This window comes from Oncorhynchus nerka, linkage group LG19 (assembly GCF_034236695.1).
Source record: "Oncorhynchus nerka isolate Pitt River linkage group LG19, Oner_Uvic_2.0, whole genome shotgun sequence".
Taxonomy (NCBI): Eukaryota; Metazoa; Chordata; class Actinopteri; order Salmoniformes; family Salmonidae; genus Oncorhynchus; species Oncorhynchus nerka.
The window spans coordinates 10739995-10761296 of record NC_088414.1 but is presented as its reverse complement, the minus strand read 5'-3'; the positions used below and the strand labels follow the sequence as shown (position 1 = coordinate 10761296).

Below are 21302 nucleotides of genomic sequence, written 5' to 3'. Positions count from 1 at the left end.
CAAGAAGACTCGAGGCTGTAATCGCTGCCAGATGTGCTTCAACAAAGTACTGAGTAAAGGGTCTGCACTTATGTAAATGTTATATTTCAGTTTTTTAAAATGATAAATTAGTAAAATTTCTACAAACCTGTTTTGCTTTGTCATTATGGGGTATCGTGTGTAAATTGATGAGGGGGGGGGGGGGGGGGGTGAACTATTTAATACATTTTAGAATAAGGCTGTAACGTGACAAAATGTGGAAAAAGTCAAGGGGTCTGAACACTTTCCGAAGGCACGGTATAACAGTCATAGCAATAAAACAAAATATATTACCTTTACTGTGAATGTTATTGTACCTGAAGTGGTCTGTTGGTTTATTATGTAGATTTGACTACTTTGAACATCATTACTGCCAGTTTTAAAGAGTGGCTTTGCCTAAAAAGTAATGTCTCCGTTTGACAATGGGCTATGTGGCATTGATATGAATCATAAACATTCATTCTAGTGTCAAAATAAACTATACAGTGTAAATAGGATAATGTTTGTCATTAAAGTCAGTCTCCTCCAAAACTGAGATTTGCGAGCTGATAGGAAAAAATCGGAATGAAGGGTACTCTAACAGTTTTCTTTTGGTTTCGTTTATTTCAACTCTGCCCACGTACCCATAGTTGGCATCACCCAAGTAATCGTCAATTCCGAGCGCGGCTGCACGCAATCATAATGCCCACGGTCAATTTTGTTCGCACACCAGCTGGCTGAAATAAATTGGTGAAAGAAGTTGACTAGCCCTATCTAGCCTAGGCGACTTCAAGACCTTGTTAGACTGTTACAAGTTATCTAGCAGGGTTGTTACTGTAACTGTTGACTGTTTTGGCCACCTTTAAAGATTTTTGAAAAAAGCTAACATAAAAGTACATGTGACAGATTGTATCAATAATAAATATATGTTGCAATCTTTAGTTGGTTCCTTTTTCCAATGTGAAATGGATTTAAAAAGCTTTATTGTGATATCATGCTTACTTCAGTGAGATTGAATGTGCAGTATAGATTTAGCCATGACTAAAATACTTTCATTCAGAACTGAAAATGAACCTGATTTCAACGTCTGGAAAATACGTATTTCGACATCTGGAAAATAGGTCTTTTCAACTTCCGAAAAAACAAACATATTTTCACCTTTCATTCAGAACCTAAAATGGACCTAACTTCAATGACTGGAAAATGTTCCTTTTAGAGGTCTTTCAATATCATTTTGCTATCTGGGTTGTCTCATTAACTCATTGGTGTGCGGTGGGATTATGATAGGGATGGGTGCATGCGCATTATCATCATAGTACATTCTTCACTTCACACCACGAATATGTACATGGCCAATGCAAATCCAATCTAATTCAGTGTAGTGAAAAAACAGCGATTTTCAGTGTGCAATCCAAACTAATGCAGACATGGCGAAGATTGACAGAACTTTCACACTGATTTAAGAACGTTTAATTTTAATTTTAAAGAAATCAACTGGGAAAGATCAGGTTCTACACATGATTGATGGCTGGACTGGCATTTCTCCGCCCAAACGTCTTCCCTCCTCCCCCTGTCTACCTTCCTCCCCCTCTTTCCCTCCTCCTCCCTTCCCCCCTCTTGTCTCTTCACCCCCTCCCCCAGTCTCCCGGCGGCGGCCTAGCTCTCTTCCTTCCACTCCACTTCAGAAACACCAAGCGACTTTTCTTCTTTCCCACGCCAACACAGACACACAAAAACAGAACACAGACAGCCCGCGAGTAACTTCTTCTCGAAGTCACAACAATTACATTTTTCTCAGTTTTAACGATAATGGACAACGAAATAAGCAAGAAAGTAGGGCTGGTGAGCTGACTTCGCTTCGGATGGATTTTACTCGGGGGAAACAGGATAAAGTTTTATGTGCGTGCGTGTTTCAGCGAACTTCGACGCACAACTTTTCATTGTTGTCGTTTTCCCTTTCAGTTGGAGGAGATACCTAGCTATATATATATTTTTTTTTACACCCGTATGCAAATATTCATGGATTTAACTTTTTGGTTTCGTCGGTGTGTTTTGTAACTTGTTTTTCTATCCCAGAAGAGGCAACAAGGAACGAGGGGGACAAGTCAAGAAATCAGCTACCTAAATAGCTACTGTAGTTAGCTTAGCTACTGTAGCTAACAAAAATGAACAGTCGTTGAATGCTTATTTTTGCGGAGTTTGCAATAAATAGTCTCTTGTTTATGGGTTATATCGTTACTACCACTGAAAAGCGTGGAATTATAAATAATACCGTGTGTTAGCTAGGTAGCTAAGTGTTTTGAGATAGGGTTTTTGGAACTGGATATTTTCCGAACGGAGTAAGTTAACTGTTAGCTAGCTAAAAACAGGACTTCCACAGCAAGACCACACTGTTTCGAAATCCAAGATGCCGCAGCTGGACGGGGGAGGAGGCGATGATTTGGGGGCAAACGACGAGTTAATTTCGTTTAAAGACGAGGGGGAACAGGAGGAAAAAACAGCCGAGAATGTGTCCTCTGAGCGGGACCTGGACGACGTCAAGTCCTCGCTGGTTAACGAGACGGAGAACAACAGCAGTTCGTCTGACTCCGAGGTAACCAGTTTGTCTACTTAGCTAATGTTAATGTGACGGAAGATCGAATCACTATATAAACCACTGCAGTACAGTACTAGCCGTTGTCTTCTAGCTACCAATCTGTGTTGTTTTTACAAACTATGTTTATGTGTTTGTCAGCAGGCAGGCAGTCACAGACGTCCCCAGCAGCACAGACCAGATTGGGAGAGCTATGTCAGGCAGAGAGAGTTCTTTGCAGAAGGTAGCTAAAACTTTACAAACTCACTAGTAAAACTATAACTGTAACTCTCACGGATCCTTTATGAATGCTCCCCCGTTTTCTCTCGTTTTCCAATGCATTATCTTTACAATCTCTTTCTACCTCCCAGTCTCCCTTTATCTCCCCATTCATTTAAATAAGCTTTGTTGAAATGAGGTCATTTTACACCCCTTATAAGAAACAACCCTCTTCCTATCCCTCCGCCCCCTCCTCTCTCAATTCAATGAGCACTGTTGACCCCCAGTCTATCCCCCGGCTCAGAGGAGGGAGTGGATCAGCAATTGCTGAAGTTAACAGTGTGTGTCTTTTCCAGCTCTGAGACAGCAACACGACAGTGGGTTGTTCAAGGCATCTCCATATGCTGGCTATCCCTTACTGATGATCCCTGACCTGGGTAACCTAGCTAACCTGAGTCACCTGGGGAACCTTGGCAACCCCTACCTCTCTCCCGGAGCCCTCTCACCCGGCGCCAGGACGGTGAGTCAGTCACACATGCACGAACATGCGTTAAACACACTCAATCTTTAGTTAATATTTTTTTGCAAGTAAGGCTGCTAGACTAACATAGCTTTCTATGTGGTGTGGTGGTGTATCTAGTGTGTGTTATAAGGGACGGTGAACGATGAGTTCTGTGTGTGCTCTGACTCTGAGCAGTGTAACATGTCTCGTAGCCATTAATGGTGTGTTATGATAACACACTAGCGTTTCGGCAGCAGGCAGGCCTCAACACCATCCTGCTAAAACGCTGATGCAGGAATGTGTGCACGTGTGAGAGAGACATGTATAGATGCTACAGTATTTCTGTCATCACCATCCATGTGTACCTATGTTAGTTGTAGTTCGTTTTTTTTGTTTGCTTTCTGTATATTGGGGCCGAGGACCTATTTGGGTTTATCCCCTAAGTCCTTTCTGTTTGTGTCTAATAAGACATACAGTCTTAGCTTTTTAACTCAGATGTGAAAAATAGTCCCTACGACACAACTGGCAGAAGCTGCTCTTTTAACATGTACCCCCCCACTCGCATACCCTGCCTGTCTCTACATTCCCCTCCCCGGGTATTAATGAGCTATTGTTGTCATGAGGTGGAGAAGCTCAATTGACCTAATGTTGCTCTCCACAGGAGATCATTACCACATGCACACACAGTGGAGGTTGTGTTGACTTTAGTCAGCACCGTGGTTAATGCTCCCTCCTCCTCATTACATGGCATGTGTGTAAGAGATGCACGCCTCTCTGTCTGAGTGAAGCTCTACATGCTAATGTAAATTGTACAATAGCTGAATCGTAGCACACCACCATGTGTGTTGTCCGGCGTCTACCCTCACCAAAATATGGAACGAAAACTCTAGGGGTATCCAAAACAGTAAGGGTGAAATCGGGTGCACTCTAGACCAGGGCTGAAAGTTAAGTGTGTAACGTTCTGTGATCGGGGCCTGATATAGGTGGACCCCCCACGGATACTGTAACCCCAGGGAGAGTTGCTCTGGCCCCTTTCCTCTTTTAAAACACGCGTTTGAGTTGGAGTTAGACAGGAGTGTTGGGGATGGATTCAGCCTTAAGTTTCTGATTTTACTCACTTGGTGAGCTTTCAACACACACACACACACTTGGTTGTCAGTCACCCCTAAGCATTAGTGAATTTGTGGAGGGGATGCTGGGAGAGATTACTGACACTGTTCTAACACGTCTCGCTACCTCACTCTCTCTTTGTGAATGGTGTGTGTCGACAGCCTTCTCTCCTGGTATTTTAAGTCCAGTGAGACAATGTGGAGTAAACACAAGCCAGAGGGCCTCACACTTTACATAAACACACACTGCAACCTTTACACACACACACACTGAGTGAGAGATTCTGACCATCTGAAGAGTGAACTCACATGGGACAATGAGATCAGTTGCACAAAGTCTGCAAGGCTGACATGGAGTTGACTTTTGTGTTCTCCACAGACCTGGGCAGAAAATAGTTTGAGTTTTTATTATAGTAGTTTATTTGAAAATGCCAACTTATCAAATACTCAAGGTAGTCAAAGATGGTTTGTTTTGCGTTCAACTAAAAGGCAACAATTTGATATTCAAATACAGGTCTCAGAAAACCAAATCATATTTGAAGGTATTAGAACATATGCAAGTTATTTGAAAAATGTATTTATGACTGGCGAATATTTGTTGAAGAACCAAAATCTACAACAGTTGTATTAGTCTAAATATATGACCATAAGCACATGGTTTGGAGGGCACCTGGATATCCTTCTTAATAAATCCTACAATCAAAGGCCCACCCAGTGCAGTAAAAAAATAGATTTTCCTGTCTTTGCTGTTATCGGCTCAATTAAATAAATTAAAAATTCTCTCCCATCTACACACAATATTCCTTAATGAAATGCATATCTTTTCTGAAATGTTTGCAAATCTATTAAATACAGAAATATTGTATTTACAATACAGTGCCTTCGGAAAGTATTCAGACACTTTCACCTTTCCCATATTTTGTTACGTTACCGCCTTATTCTAAAATTGATAAAATAATTTCCCCCCTTATCAATCTACAAACAATACCCCATAATAACAAAGCGAAAGCAGGTTTTAAGAAATGTTTTCAAATGTATAAAAAAAATACTGTATTTTAAGTATGAGACTCAATTGAGCTCAGGTGCATCCTGTTTCATCCTTGAAAGGCACAGAACTGTCCCACGTTTTACAGTGCAAGTCAGAGTAAAAACCAAGCCATGAGGTCAAAGGATTGTCCGTAGAGCCCTGAGATGGGATTGCATCGAGGCAAAGATGTGGGGAAGGGCACCAAAATATGTCCGTAAGAACACAGTGGCCTCCATCATTCTTAAATTGAAGAAGTTTGCAACTCTTCCTAGAGCTGGCTGCCTGGGCAAACTGAGCAAACGGGGGAGAAGGGCCTCAGGGAGGTGACCAAGAACCCGAAGATCACTCTGACAGAGTTCCTCTGTGGAGATGGAAGAACCTTCCAGAGGGACACATATTTCTACAACACTCCACTAATCAGGCAGAGTGGCCAGACGGAAGCCACTCTTGAGTAAAAGGCACATGACATCCTGCTAGGAGTTTGCCAAAAGGCACCTAAAGGACTCTTATCTATGAGAAACAAGATTCTCTGGTCTGATGAAACCAAGATTGGAATGTTTGGCCTGAATGCCAAGCTTCATGTCTGGAGGAAACCAGCCACCGCTCTTCACCTGGCCAATACCATCCCTATGGTGATGCGTGGTGGTAGCATCATGCTGTGGGGATATTTTTCTGCGGCAGGGACTGGGAGTCTAGTCAGAATCGAAGGAAAGATGAACAGCGCAAAGTACAGAGATCCTTGATGAAAACCTGCTCAGGGCCTCAGTCTGGGACAAAGGTTCACCTTCCAACGAGACAACAACCCTAAGCACACAGCCAAGAGATTGCAGGAGTGGCTTCGGGACAAGTCTTTTAATGTCATTGTCTAGTCCACCCAGAGCCCAGACCTGAACCCGTTCGAACATCTCTGGAGGGAGACCTGAAAATAGCTGTGCAGCTTTGCTCCCCATCCAACCTGACAGAGCTTGAGAGGATCTGAAGAGAAGATGGGTGTGCCAAGCTTGTAGCGTCATACCCAAGAAGACTTGAGGCTGTAATTGCTTATAACAGTGAACCTTTTTTTGTGGGATACACACAAGATACACAAGGTCTTGTGGCATATTTTGGTTGAACTTTCCCTATTTTAGATTTTTTTAAATTGAATTTATTTAACCTTCAATTAACCAGGCAAGTCAATTAAGAACACATTTGTATTTACAATGACAGCCTAGGAACAGTGGGTTAACTGCCTTGTTCAGGGGCAGAATGACAGACTTCTGCCTGAAGCACCTACACACTGCAGAGTACTTGTTGGACCCCAAGTATGCTGGCAAGAGCATCCTGTCTGGTGCAGAGATCAACAAGGCCTATGGTGTCATCACTACCGTTTCTCGCCACCTTGGCCTGGATGAGAGCAAGGTTCTTGGCGGTCTGACGAAGTACACTTCCAAGCAAGGGCTTTGGGATGGAGATGCAATATGGCAGTCGTGCCAACATATCTGATCAGCCACCTGGTGGAAGGGACTTTGCGGATCTGAGGCTCTTTCCCCTGTTACCTCCAACATCAGCCCCCTCAGAGCGCAACTGGTCCTTATTTGGGAACAGACACACTAAAACACGCAACAGGCTGACCAATACAAGGGTTGAAAAATTGGTGGCCATCCGGGCATATTTGAGGCTTTTTGGGCCTGACAACAAGCCACCCTCAACAAGGTTGGAAAGTGACAGTGAAAAGGAGGCCTCACAGTCTGATGTTCAAGAGGTGGACATTGAGAAGGTCCAGGGAGAAGACATGGAAGCCTGAGAGGAAGACAACCAAAGCTTTAGTTTCTAGACTATCATTTTACAGATGTATGTTGAAAAACATTTTTGGGGATGTGATAGGTCATTGGGCGTCATTCTATATTCCCTTTTGTTTTTCAGTGAAATCATCCCATGTGAAGAGTCAACTAATTTAATTAAAGTTCAATTCGTAACAACATTTTTATTTTATTTTGGAAGGATTTAATCATTTGCAATTGTCTACTTATGATAAGGTAAAAGGTTTGTTTCTGTCTCCATATGATATGGTAAATATATCCAATCCAAAAATAACATCTACATTTAAATGGTATTAATATTCATTCCCATATATTTCCATGGAATGTTTCCACCTCTGAATATCCCCAAAATGTGCAACCCTAGTCATACCCAAGAAGACTGGAGGCTGTAATAGCTGCCAAAGGTGCTTCATCAAAGAACTGGGAAAGGGTCTGAATGCTTCAACATCAACAAAAGGAAGGAGCTGATTGAAGACTTCAGGAGACAGCAGAGGGAAACTGCCCCCATCCACATTGACAGGAAAAACTTCAGGTTGAAAAGCTACAATCTGAAATGGTCCACCCACACAGATAGTGTGGTGAAGAAGGCGCAACAGGTCCTCTTCAACCCAAGGAGGCAAAAGACCCTCACTACCTTCACATCCTGTCGGGCTGTGTCAGAGCTCTCCAGAAGGTGGTGCGATCTGCCCAACGCATCACTGGGGGGGCACACTGCCTGCCCTCCAGGACATAAATAACATCCGGTGTCAGAGGAAGCCCAAGAAAATCATCAAGGACATCAGCCAACCGTGCCACGGCCTGTTCACCCCGCAACCATCCAGAAGGCGAGGTCAGTACAGGTGCATCAAAGCTGGGAAAGAGACTGAAGAACTGTCAAGTAGACTGTTAAATAGTCTAGTCACCACTAGCCGGTAACCTGCCCTGAACTTTGGTCACTGTCACTAGCCGGCTACCACCCGGTTATTCTACCATGCACCTTAGAGGCTGCTGCCCTATGTACACCGAAGAAAAATATTAACGGAACATGGAACAATTTCAAAGATTTTACTGATTTGCAGTTCATAAGGAAATCAGTTGATTTAAATACATTTATTACGCCCTAATCTATGGATTTTCCATGACTGGGAATACAGATATGCATCTGTTGGTCACAGATACACACCCCTACTTAAGGTATCAGAAAACCACCATTTGTCTCGTAGTGCGACATTTCCTTTGCATAGAGTTGATCAGGCTGTTGAATGTAGTCCCACTCCTCTTCTGGAACGTGCTTGAATGTGCTGTCATACATGTCGACACAGAGTATCCCAAACATGCTCAATGAGTGACATGTCTGAGTATGGCCATGGAAGAACTGGGACATTTTCAGCTTCCAGGAATTGTGTGCGGATCCTTGTGATGTGAGGCCGTGCATTATCATGCTGAAATATGAGGTGTTGGCTGTGGATGAATGACACGACAATGGGCCTCAGGATATCGTCACGGTATCTCTGAGCATTCCAATTGCCAGTTGTTTGTTTTCTGTAGCTTATGCCTACCCATAACCTCAGCACCACCATGTGGCACTCTGTTCACAACGTTGACATCAGCAACTGCTCTCCCCACGGTGCTGTACATGCTGCATGCCATCTGCCCGGTATAGTTGAAACCGGGATTCACATATCCCGCATGCCAGTGGCCGTCGAAGTGAGCATTTTCCCACTGAGGTCGGACATGACGCGGAACTGCAGTCAGGTCAAGGCCCTGGTGAGGATGACGAGCACGCAGATGAGTTTCACTGAGACGGTTTCTGACAGTTTGTGCAGAAATTCTTCTGTTGTGTAATCCAGTAGTTTATGTTTTGCCAAATTCTCTAAAACAATGGAGGTGGCTTATGGTAGATAAATGAACATTCAATTATCTGGCAACAGCTTTGGTGGACATTGCTGCAGTCAGAATGCCCATTGCACACTCCCTCAACTTGAGACATCTTTGGCATTGGGTTGTGGGACACAACTGCACATTTTAGTGGCCTTTTATTGTTCCCAGCACAAGGTGCACCTGAGTAATGATTCAGTTAATCAGCTTCTTAATATGCCACACCTTTCAGGTGGATGGATTATCTTGGCAAAGGAAAAACTCACTAACAGGGATGTAAACAAATTTGTGCACAGCATTTGGGAGAAGTAAGCTCTTTGTGTGTATGAACAATTTCTGCAATCTTTTATTTCAGCTCATGAAACTTGGGACCAACACTTTACATGTTGCGTTTTACATTTAGGTTTAGTGTAAGCACAGAATGGCATGCTAATTTAAAAGATAGCTAGTCGCCTGGCCGGCGGACACTCCTGTATGTCAAGCCGTGTGCTGTTTACATACCTTTTTCATTTATGGTGAATAGCAATTCACAAACCTAAGTGGAGGGAAGGGGGTGTTGGTGTGTGTGGTTTCTATCTTGGTGTTTTGTAAGAAGCAGTAAGTTTAGCCTCCAGCCATGCAGCAACATGATTGTACAGCAAACTACTGATTGTTTAGGGATAAAGAGGGAGAGGCAGAGTTGTGTAGGCTTCATCAGTATGGTATTTCTAACAGCTGGTTTCATTTAGAACTCACAGCCAGAACTTCCTGGGGCCTTGGAATGGGGGTATATGTGTGTGTGTGTACTGGAGGCCGGTGTGTGTGTGCTCAGCCCCACTCTCCCTCACACACACACAGGGCCTACACTTTCTCCTTGTGCAGTGAACACACTCCCTGCACAGGCAAACACTTATTATGTTCTTGTGGTCCTCATTATTTGAGTTTTATTTGACCTGCCACACAATGGGACCCTTATCCATGATGTGCGTGTGCTCTTGTTTTTTTTCCTCAACTGAAAGTCAGCGACTCGGCGTAGCATGTTGGTCTGCTGTGAACATTATACCACAACCCTGACACACATTCCCCGACACTCTCCCCTTTTCTACTCCTCTATATTGCCATGTCCATTTTTAGCCCTATATCTTATCCCTTCTTCCTTCCTGTCTCACCACCTTGGAGTGGTGACTGACCGCTGAGAGGTTGTGCCCTACGTTAAAAGCATGTGTGTGTGCCCGCTGCTTTTCTAAACTAATGCGCTCCCACACATAAACCTTCATGCAGAGAGACGTACAGCTGGAGTCTGACTGATACACTCACCAGATGTCTGCAGAAAGTAATCCGACCAGGACTCATGTGGAGAGTCATCGGAATTCACTTCTCATTCTCACCTCTCACACTAGCGCACACATCCTACCAGCTGTACCCATTTCATGATATGTTGTTTGTCCACAAAGTACATTTTTTTTGTGGTGCTTAATTGTTTGCACGCAGTCTTTAAATCTTTGAATTCTCTCCCCATTCCTTTGTCTTTCTCTCCAGTATCTACAGATGAAGTGGCCCATGCTGGATGTTCCTGGAACCTCTGCTTTAAAAGACCCTCGCTCCACCTCCCCCGCTCACATGGTGGGTTTGTGTGTCTTAGGGCTGGGCGGTATACTGTATTTTACTATATACCGGTATTGATGCACGGACCAGTTTGGGTTTTTACTTCACCTTTATATAACATTTTTTCAATGTTTGGTTTGCTAAATGTGATACGCTACTGCGCCGTGTGTAGCGTCCATTTAATATAGTTTCCCCCGCAACTTGAGACGTCTCTCTCCTCTTCCTTTCTCTCTCTCCATGCCACTTTCCACACAGACCAAGCTCCCACCCCTGTCACTCAAGGAGCGTGCAGTTGTTGCGTTCAGTTTGCATGGTCAATGCAGCACACGCAACAAGATGTTGATGACCACCATGCTGATTTCCACTTTACTAAATATAAATCTACAAGCGTTCTATAATTACACTTTGTTTGTGTATCTTACTGTCTGCAAACAGCTAGTTTGTCTTAGCATGTTTCAAAAATGTATTGTTTTTGACACTAACGCTAACACTAATGTTTTTGACATTAGTTAGATGTCTGGCTAACTAGCTAGCTAATAAATTGACTGAGTCAGAGCAAACGTAGCTAGCTAATACAGCCTTGTACTAGTGATGGTGTCTAAAACATTCAGAAGAGAGCCATTGAAATCACTTAGAATAATGTATTTGTTTCCACCTTATCGTCATGCACTACTTACCCATAAAGCAAATGTGGAGCGATTATTGTTCAAAAACATAAAATACTGTCCAAATACCATCACACCGAAAAAAAATTGTTATATTTTGGCCATATTTCCCAGCCTTGTACTAGTGATGGTGTAGGCCTAAATCAGCACGTTTCTTCAAAATCAAAGGGGAATAGGCAAAGCGTGAATGTTAGCTACATGACGTAGCTAAGAGAACATTTGAATGTAACCAAAGGTTATAGGGTCCCCTAGGAAACACTGACCAACACTTTGGTTCCAACCTGTCACAACTACTCGTCTTTTTTTATTTGTCATGTCAAACACTGTATTCGAAGTGCCCACTATTATATTCTAACTTTCCCCCAAGTGTTTTGATCTAAATCGCAAGTCAAATTGTAATTGCAATATTTGGTCAAAAATAAGGCCTAGATTTTTGCCCATATTGTGCAGCCCTATGTGGCAGTGTGGAAATGGTCTCAAGAGTGTAGGAAATGGATGAAAATGCCGGAATTTTAAAAGTATAAAACATTCAGCCATTGAAATCACTTAGAATAATGTATTTGTTTCCACCTTATCGTCATGCACTACTTACCCATAAAGCAAATGTGGAGCGATTATTGTTCAAAAACATAAAATACCGTCCAAATACCATCACACCGAAAAAATGTTATATTTTGGCCATATTTCCCAGCCGTTGTGCGTGCTTCACAATCTAGCCACCATGCAGTGACAATGGTCGGCGCACAATTGGCCCAGCGTCGTTAGGGGAGGGTTTGACCAGGGTAGGCCCTCATTGTAAATAAGAATTTGTTCTTAATGGACTTGCTTAGTTAAGTTTAAATGAATAAAATTACAACAGAAGGCCAACTGTTGCTCAAGCTAGCTTCTTGCTAAGTACCTGGTCTTCCTTACAAAACTTACCTGGGTATGTAACCCTGCTCTGCTAGTATAAGCCATTTAGATTGTCTCCTAGAGTGCTTCCCCCCCCCACACACATACACACAAAGCACTCGGGTGACCTGACACCTGACCTCCCTCAAACTCGCTGCAGACAGACACTGGAATGTTCATGCTGAATAGTGTTAATCTGCCTGGAGACACAGGACTTTCACACCTCGGGGTGTGTGTGTCTAAGACCGGCGGAGTGAGTGTGTATGAGATGAGCGGGATTGTAATTCCAGTGAGTATTAGCCAGTGTGTGTTGTGTATCTGAGGATAGACCTGCTCTGCCATGGAGGACTGATCCCCTGTCATTGATAGTCAGACAGAGAGGCCCTACCCAGAAACAACCCTGGGAATTGCCAGGGACCGGACGCTACGATATTATCACGGTACTTAGGTGCCAATACAAAATGTATTGCGATTCTCATGATACTGATTTATTTTGATTCGATGTTCCAAACATTGCTGCTCATATGTCTGCTGCAGAGGGACGAGAGTCATGAGAAAACAAGTTTCAGTCATGTAAATAAGTGCTGGGGAAAAAATGTGGATCCCTATTTAAAAAGATAAAGAACAAGCAAATAAGGCAAATAATATTGCGATATTGTCAAAACTATATGATATATTGTCAAAAATAATATCCCGATATGCATGCTCAATGTAGTGAAAATTCCACCTAGGGGAGAAACTGTTACTCCTTGTGACCAGACATCGTATGAACTTTCCTCTGTTCCTAATCTCTTGCTCTCATCCCTCTACCTCTCTCCTCTCTAGTCCAATAAGGTACCAGTGGTGCAGCACGGTCACCTGCCCCCCTTCTCTCCCCTCCTGTCCTACAGTCCAGACCCCTTCCCCCCGCGGACACCCCCTCCTCACCTCTCACCTGACACAGGTATGGAACCTCCTCATCCCTCTCGCTAGTCTCTCTGTAACAATGGATGTGTGTTTATTTATATATATATATATATATATTATATAACACACATACAGTTGAAGTCGGAAGTTTACATACACTTAGGTTAGATTCATTAACTCGTTTTTCAACCACTCCACAAATTTCTTGTTAACAAACTAGTTTTGGCAAGTTGGTTAGGACATCTACTTTGTGCAGGACACAAGTACTTGTTCCAACAATTGTTTACAGACAGATTATTTCACTTATAATTCAATGTATCACAATCCCAGTGGGTCAGAAGTTTACATACACTAAGTTGACTGTGCCTTTAAACAGCTTGAAAAATTCCAGAAAATTATGTCATGGCTTTAGAAGCTTCTGGTGGGCTAATTGACATAATTTGAGTCAAATGTAGGTGTACCTGTGGATGTATTTCAAGGCCTAACTTCGAACTCAGTGCGTCTTGGCTTGACATCATGGGAAAATCAAAAAATCAGTTCTCAGAAAAAAGTTGTAGACCTCCAAGTCTGGTTCATTCTTGGGAGCAATTTCCAAATAGGGAGGTGCTTGCCATTTGAAGAACACCATCCCAACCATAACGCACGGGGGTGGAAGCATCATGTTGTGGGGGTGCTTTGCTGCAGGAGGGACTCGTGTACTTTACAAAATAGATGGCATCATGAGGTGGGTATATTGAAGCAACATTTCAAGACATCTTCCAAATGGACAATGACCCCAATCAAACTTTCAAAGTTGTGGCAAAATGGCTTAACTTCTTGATAAACCCATCCCGTTAGCGGGATCATTTTCATCAACCAACTCTGAATTGCAGAGTGCCAAATTCAAATTAAATGACTAAAAATATTTAATTTTCATGAAATAGCAAGTGCAATATAGCAAAACACAGCTTAGCTTGTTGTTAATTCACCTGGCGTGTCAGATTTCAATAAAGCTTTTCGGCGAAAGCATACCAAGCGTCTATGTAAGAACATCTCTCTCAATAGACAAAATATTACAAACAGCTAGCAGCCAAGTAGATTGGTCACGAAAAGCAAATTAAATCGCTTACCTTTGATCTTCGGATGTTTGCAATCACGAGACTCCCAGTTACACAATAAATGTTCATTTTGTTCCATAAAAATTATTTTTATATCTAAAATACCTCCATTTGGTTGGCGCATTATGTTCAGAAATCCACAGGCTTGAGCGATCACGACATTGCAGACAAATTCCAAATAGTATCCGTAATGTTCGTGGAAACATGTCAATCCTCAAGTTGTTTTTATAATATATCAACCGGGACTGTAGCTTCTTCAATAGGAGAGAGAGAGAGAGAAAATGGCTGCTCCATGCTGTTGCGCATACAAAACGCTGGTGGCACCCAGCCATACAGTAACGCGATGTGATCTTTCTTGCTCATTTTTCAAAATAAAAGCCTGAAACTGTCTAAAGACTGTTCACACCATGGGGAAGCCATAGGAAAAGGAATCTGGTTGATTTGACGTCCCTTTAAATGGAGTGAAGGCAGGCTATGGAACATGGAGCTTTCAAAATAGAGGACACTTCTGGGTTGGATTTTCCCCAGGTTTTCGCCTGCAATATCAGTGCTGTTATACTCACAGACAATATTTTGACAGTTTTGGAAACTTAGAGTTTTCTATCCAAATCTGGCAATTATATGCATATTCTGGGCCTGAGAAATAGGCAGTTTAATTTGGGTACGTTTTTCATCCAAACATCAAAATACTGCCCCCTACACTCAACAGGTTAACCTCTCTGGGATATGGCCAAAAGCCAGTGAAAATGCAAATAAATTACTATAAAAATCAAACTTTCATGAAATCACACATGCAAGATAGCAAATTAAAGCTACACTTGTTGTGAATCCAGCCAACATGTCAGATTTCAAAAAGGCTTTTCTGCGAAAGCAAACGATGCTATTATCTGAGGATAGCACCATAGTAAACAGAGAGAGAAGCATATTTTATCCCTGCAGACGTGACAAAACGCAGAAATAAAAATATAGTTCATGCCTTTGACAAGCTTCTTTTGTTGGCACTCCAATATGTCCCATAAACATCACAAATGGTCCTTTTTGTTTGATTAATTTCGTCTATATATATCCAAAATGTCAATTTATTTGGAGCTTTTTATCCAGAAAAACACGGTTTCCAACTTGAGCAACTTGACTACAAAATATCTCAAAAGTTACCTGTAAACTTTGCCAAAACATTTCAAACTACTTTTGTAATACAACTTTAGGTGTTTTTTTAACATAAATAATCAATCAAATTGAAGACTGGATGATCTGTGTTCAATACAGGAGTAAAACAAACTGTAGCATGCTTTCTGGTCACATGCCTCTATCTTCAAGTGAAGATGGCCGTACTTCATTACACAAAGGAAAAACCTCAACCAATATCTAAAGACTGTTGACATCCAGTGGAAGTGATAGGAACTACAAGACGGTCTCTTAGAAATTTGGATTCCCAGTGAAAACCCATTGAAAACAGTGAACCCCCCCCCCAAAAAAATCTGAATGGTTTGTCCTCGGGGTTTCGCCATCCAAATATGTTCTGTTATACTCAGACATGATTCAAACAGTTTTAGAAATGTCAGTGTTTTCTATCCAAATATACTAATAATATGCATGTCTTATCTTCTGGGGATGAGTAGCAGGCAGTTAAATTTGGGCATGCATTTTATCCGGACGTGAAAATGCTGCCCCCTGTCATCAAGAAGTTAACCTTTTTTGCGGACACCTTCGACAACTTACGGTGAAATTGCAGAGCGCGAAATTCAAAATAAAAAAATCATAATATTCAACATTCATGAAAATACAAGGTGTCATCATTTAAAAGCTTAACTTATGTCTGCAATCCTGTTAACGGGGGATATGACAACAGCCAGTCAAAGTGTAGGGCGCCATTTTCAAAACATCAAAAATCTCATTAACATTCCTCAAACATACATGTCTCATACCATTTTAAAGCTATTCTCGTTGTTAATCCCACCACAGTATCCAATTTCAAATATGCTTTACAGAAAAAGCACCACAAACAATTGTTAGGTAGCCACAGATAAACACAGCCATTGTTTTTCCCCCAGCTAAAGAGAGGAGTTTCAAAAACCACAAATAAGAGATCAAATTAATCACTAAGCATTGATCTTCATCAGATGACACTAATGTTACACAATACATGTGTGTTTTGTTTGATAAAGCTCATATTTATAAAAATATGAGTTTACATTGGCGTGTTAAATTCACTAGTTCCAAAAACATCCAGTGATTTTGCATAGCCACATCATTCAACAGAAATACTCATAAATGTAGATGATAATACAAGTTATACACATGGAATTATAGATATACCTCTCCTTAATTAATGCAACCGCTGTGTCTGATTTCAAAAAAACTTTACGGAATAAACCAGCCATGCAATAATCTGAGACCGCTTAGAAACATTTGTCACAATAGCTGCCATGTTGATGTCAACAAACAAGAAATTACATGATAAATATTCCCTTTGATGATCTACATCAGAAAGGACTCCAGGAATCCCAGGTCCACGTCCACAATAAATGTTTGTTTTGTTATCGCGTTTGGTATACATAGCCAAACGCTCATTCTGGTCAGCGTTACATCGGACAAAAAAATTCAAAAAGTTATATTACAGGTCAAAGAAAAATGTCAAACTATGTACAGAATCAATCATTAGGATGTTTTTAACATATAGCTTCAATAAAGTTCCGACCGGACTATTCCTTCCTGTCTTCGTGAGCAATGGAACGCAAGTGACTACCATGAGGAATAAGCATGATCAGAAAATGGCTGACTGCCAGACACCTGACTGATTCTGCCATCATTCACTCCCACAACACCATAAGTCTCATTATAATTTCTATTGATGGTTGACATCTAGTGGAACCCCTAGACAGTGCAACATCCTTCATATCTCAAGGGGATTTCATTGGGGACTCTGAATACATACAAAGCTCAGATTTCTCACTTCCTGTTTTGATTTCTCCTCAGGATTTTGCTTGCCGTATGAGATCTGTTATACTCAGACGTCATTCAAACAGTTTTAGAAACTTTAGAGTGTTTGCTATCCAATACTAATAATAACATGCATATATTTGCAACTGAGACTGAGGAGCAGGCCGTTTACTCTGGGCAATTTATTCATCCAAGCTACCCAGACATAAGAAGTTAATCCAACTGCGTTGTCAGATTTACTCTTTTTAGGCTTTACGGCGAAAGCATACCATGCGATTATCTGAGGACAGCGCCCCACACATACTTTTTCAACCAGCACAGGTGTCACAGAATCACAAATAGTGGTTAAATAAATCACTTACCCTTTGAAGAGCTTCCTCTGTTTGCAATCCCAAGGGTCCCAGCTACACAATGAATGGTCGTTTTGTTCGATAAAGTCCTTTATATTAAAAAGGTCTGTTTAGTTGGCGCCAATGATCTCAGTAATCCACTCATTCAACGTGCATACAAACTAATCCAAAAAGTTACCAGTGAAGTTCGTCCAAACAAGTCAAACGCTGTTTCTAATTAATCCTCAGGTACTCTATCTAAATAAACGATAATGTTTAAGATGGAGAATAGTATGTTGAATAGGGAAGCTAAATAATGAAGAGTGCGCACCTCATTCATGCTCTAACAAGACCACTTTTCTAACGAGACACCTTGTAGTTTTTCCAACTACTTGTTAATTTTTCAAAAAACAAGCCTCAAACACTTTCTAAAGAATTGACATCTAGTGGAAGCCATAGGAACTGCAATATGGGTCCTTTCTATTTGTATTTCTTATGGACTGACATTACATTTCCGGATGGATTTTCCTCGGGTTTTCCCATGCCATATCAGTTCTCTTATACTCAGACATTTTAACGGTTTTATAAAACCCTCTGAAGTTTCTATCTAATGCTACCAAGTATATGCATATCCTAGCTTCTGGGCCTGAGTAACAGGCAGTTTACTTTGGGCACGTCAGTCATCTGAAATGCCGAACAAAAACCAGTCTCCAAAACCGGTTAAGCAATTTAAAGGCAATGATACCAAATACTAATTGAGTGTATGTAAACTTCTGACTCACTGGGAATGTGATGAAAGAAATAATAGCTGACATGTATCATTCTCTCTACTATTATTCTGACATTTTACATTCTTAAAATAAAGTGGTGATCCTAACTAACCTACGACAGGGCATTTTTACTAAAATTAAATGTCAGGAATTGTGAACTGAGTTTAAATGTATTTGGCTAAGGTGTATGTAAACTTCTGACTTTAACTGTGTGTTTATATGTGTGTGTTGCTCTCTCTCCACTGTCCTTCTCCACCTTCCAGGTCTTCCCCGCACTCCCCACCCAGCAGAGCTCTCCCCCTACTACCCTCTCTCTCCTGGAGGCATGGGACACATGACACATCCTTTGGGCTGGCTGTGAGTCACACACTCACATTTACCATCTTGTGATGGATACAATGATGGTTTAGTTTATTTCGCTAACAATTTCTAGCCGAATGAATGATATTGCAACACAAGTGACACTGTTTCCCCTCTCTCTCTTTGTCTCCAGGCCGGGCCAGTCTATGTACGGTATTCCAGCGGGGGGGTTTAGACCATCCTACCCTGCAGCTCTCGCCATGAACTCTTCTATGTCCAGGTACAGCTCACCTAATCACTCACACACATCCATGTATTACTGCTCTGGAGACTAATACTATAGAGACTGGACTTATATCTGTAAAGCAGGGGCTCTCAAACTGTTTGTGGCCTGGACCCCTTTTGAAATAGAACATTTTTACTATGACTTCGGCCGGATGAACCAAGTGTCAGGACCTGGGAAATAACATTTTTAAAGGCCTGCCTTTTGGCATCGGTGAGAAAATGTTGCAGTGTTCAAGCTAATTTTCTGCAATTCTACACAATTTGTCATGGGGCAGACATTTATGTTGTTTCCGCATTAAAGCTAATATCCTAGAATTCTACACAATTTGCCATAACGCAGAGAGAAAACGTGGCCGCTTTTTCTTTTATGCTTAAATTAAATACAAGAAGTATTGATTTGGATAATGAGTAATTGGTGGAGTACTATGGATACCAATATCCCCCTGTGAGCCTCCCTGGTCCATGTTGTCCAGGGTTGTTAACATCTACTGGAGATGAAGAAAATTATATTGCTCCCTCAACTTATTACGTGAATCCCTTGATCAAAATGTGTTTCATCGGTTATTAGTAATATTCATGAAAAAATATGTTTATTGATCGTTATATTTTGAGCTCTTGCCCCGGACCCACTTTGAGAACCTCTGCTGTAATAAATACAATCATGTCATTTCAAATGGTATTTATGCTTAATGGACCTGTGTGTGTGATTGACAGCTTGGTGGCCAGTCGTTTCTCGCCCCACATGGTCCCGTCCCTGCAGACGTCTGTCCCTCACCCTGCCATCGTTTCCACGGCGATCAAACAGGAACCAAGAGACGGCAACCGCCACGGGTACGCATCCAAACACACACCTTTCTATCACACACATGTTAACACCTCTTGCCGACTCACTGACTGTCTCTGTCTGGTGTGTGTAGGTGTGGCGTATCCATGGGGGACAGAGAGAAAGAGGAGGAGAAGAAGCCCCATGTGAAAAAGCCTCTGAATGCCTTTATGCTGTACATGAAGGAGCAGAGACCCAAGGTGGTGGCAGAGTGCACGCTGAAGGAGAGCGCTGCCATCAACCAGATACTGGGACGCAGGGTAAGTGGCAGCGTCAGCTTGCACACTGTCTTTCTTTGGAGGATTAAACAATGGCTGTGTTCATACTGAGAACTGTTGTCGATGGCCTATGTTCCAGAAGGGAGTATGTGTTAACCCTTTGTGTGTGTGTGTCTCTACAGTGGCACTCTCTATCTCGTGAGGAGCAGTCAAAATACTACGATATGGCCCGTAAAGAGAGACAGCTACACTCCCAACTCTACCCGGGATGGTCAGCTAGAGACAACTACGTAAGTACTATAGTAAACATTTAGTAGTGATTTGATTGGTTGCTTTGAGATGGCGGGTGTGATGTGATTGGTTGTTTGTGTGCAGGGGAAAAGAAAGAAGAGGAAGAGAGATGGCAGGCCAGAGACTGCTCCAGATGGACAAATAACACACACCCAGTCTGCTGCTTCAGAGGGTAAGTGACTTCCAAGACCAGAGAATTATGAGAAGTGACCAAACTATATTTTCTGACAGTACTGGAAACTAACAGCAAAGACTGATCAGTGTTTTATTGTGTCTCTCCAGAGCACTTCTCTCCACAACCCAAGAAGTCATGTGTGTCGTATGGAACTCAGGAGAGGCCCAGTGTTTCTCACACACACCTGACACACACACACCTGTCCCAGGCTAGTCCCGCCTCCTCCCTGGACTCTCCAGCCACGCCCACCACTGCTCTGGCCTCCCCTGCCGCTCCCGCACCCACACACACTGAACACACACACTCTCACTCTGAGCACACACATCCTGAGCAGGTCCAGCCCCTCTCCCTCACCACCAAACCCCCTCGCCCACACTCGCACAGGGAGACACACGGTCAGACTTACACCCACATCCAGTCTCACACACACCCACACTTGTTCACTCACACACACCTGCCCCTCACCACTAAGACCACTTCTTCTCAATCCTCTTCCTCTCATCCCCCCTTTTCTCCCCACATGAGCTCATCCAGTAACCAGACTCCGCCGCTCCTTACTGGACCAATCCCATTCACCTCTGGCTTAGCCCCTACCACCTCCATCCACCAATCGACGATGAGCTCCCATCATGCCATGCTCCAGTCCCAGCCTCTTTCCCTCGTCACCAGAAATAATCATTGAAACCCAAAGATGCTAACTAGGATACAATTTTGCTATGCCCAGTCCTAACCTTAAGCATTACACTAACCCTAACCACTGATCTAGGATCAGATTTTCCCAAACCGTAAGCATTACACTACCCCCAGATCCTTTATGCACAGTCTATCCGTATTCATGGGTGGGATGAAAATCTATCTGACCCTGTATCAGTGGATAGGAGGGTACTCTACTCTGGGGTGAACAACTCCTTGAGGGTTTTAGCTCCAGAGCAGCAATACACCCAAT

The 21302-nt window shown here is 42.4% G+C and overlaps 1 protein-coding gene across 2 annotated transcripts; it reads left to right on the top strand.

Annotated features, from left to right (window-relative positions):
* The first annotated feature begins 1626 nt into the window (after positions 1–1626).
* Positions 1627–21052, top strand: tcf7l1a (transcription factor 7 like 1a). Of its 2 annotated transcripts, none has more exons than XM_029620164.2 (12): positions 1627–2590; positions 2732–2813; positions 3145–3308; positions 10601–10684; positions 13048–13165; positions 18528–18621; positions 18758–18844; positions 19564–19680; positions 19767–19932; positions 20073–20180; positions 20266–20353; positions 20464–21052. In XM_029620164.2, exons 1-12 carry the CDS (start codon positions 2405–2407, stop codon positions 21036–21038), a joined length of 1869 nt encoding a protein of 622 aa, XP_029476024.1. In that variant the 5' UTR covers positions 1627–2404; the 3' UTR covers positions 21039–21052. The 2 variants fall into 2 exon arrangements, with proteins under 2 accessions (XP_029476024.1, XP_029476025.1); XM_029620165.2 differs by having other exon boundaries at positions 1628–2590; positions 2735–2813.
* The last annotated feature ends 250 nt before the right edge of the window (positions 21053–21302 follow it).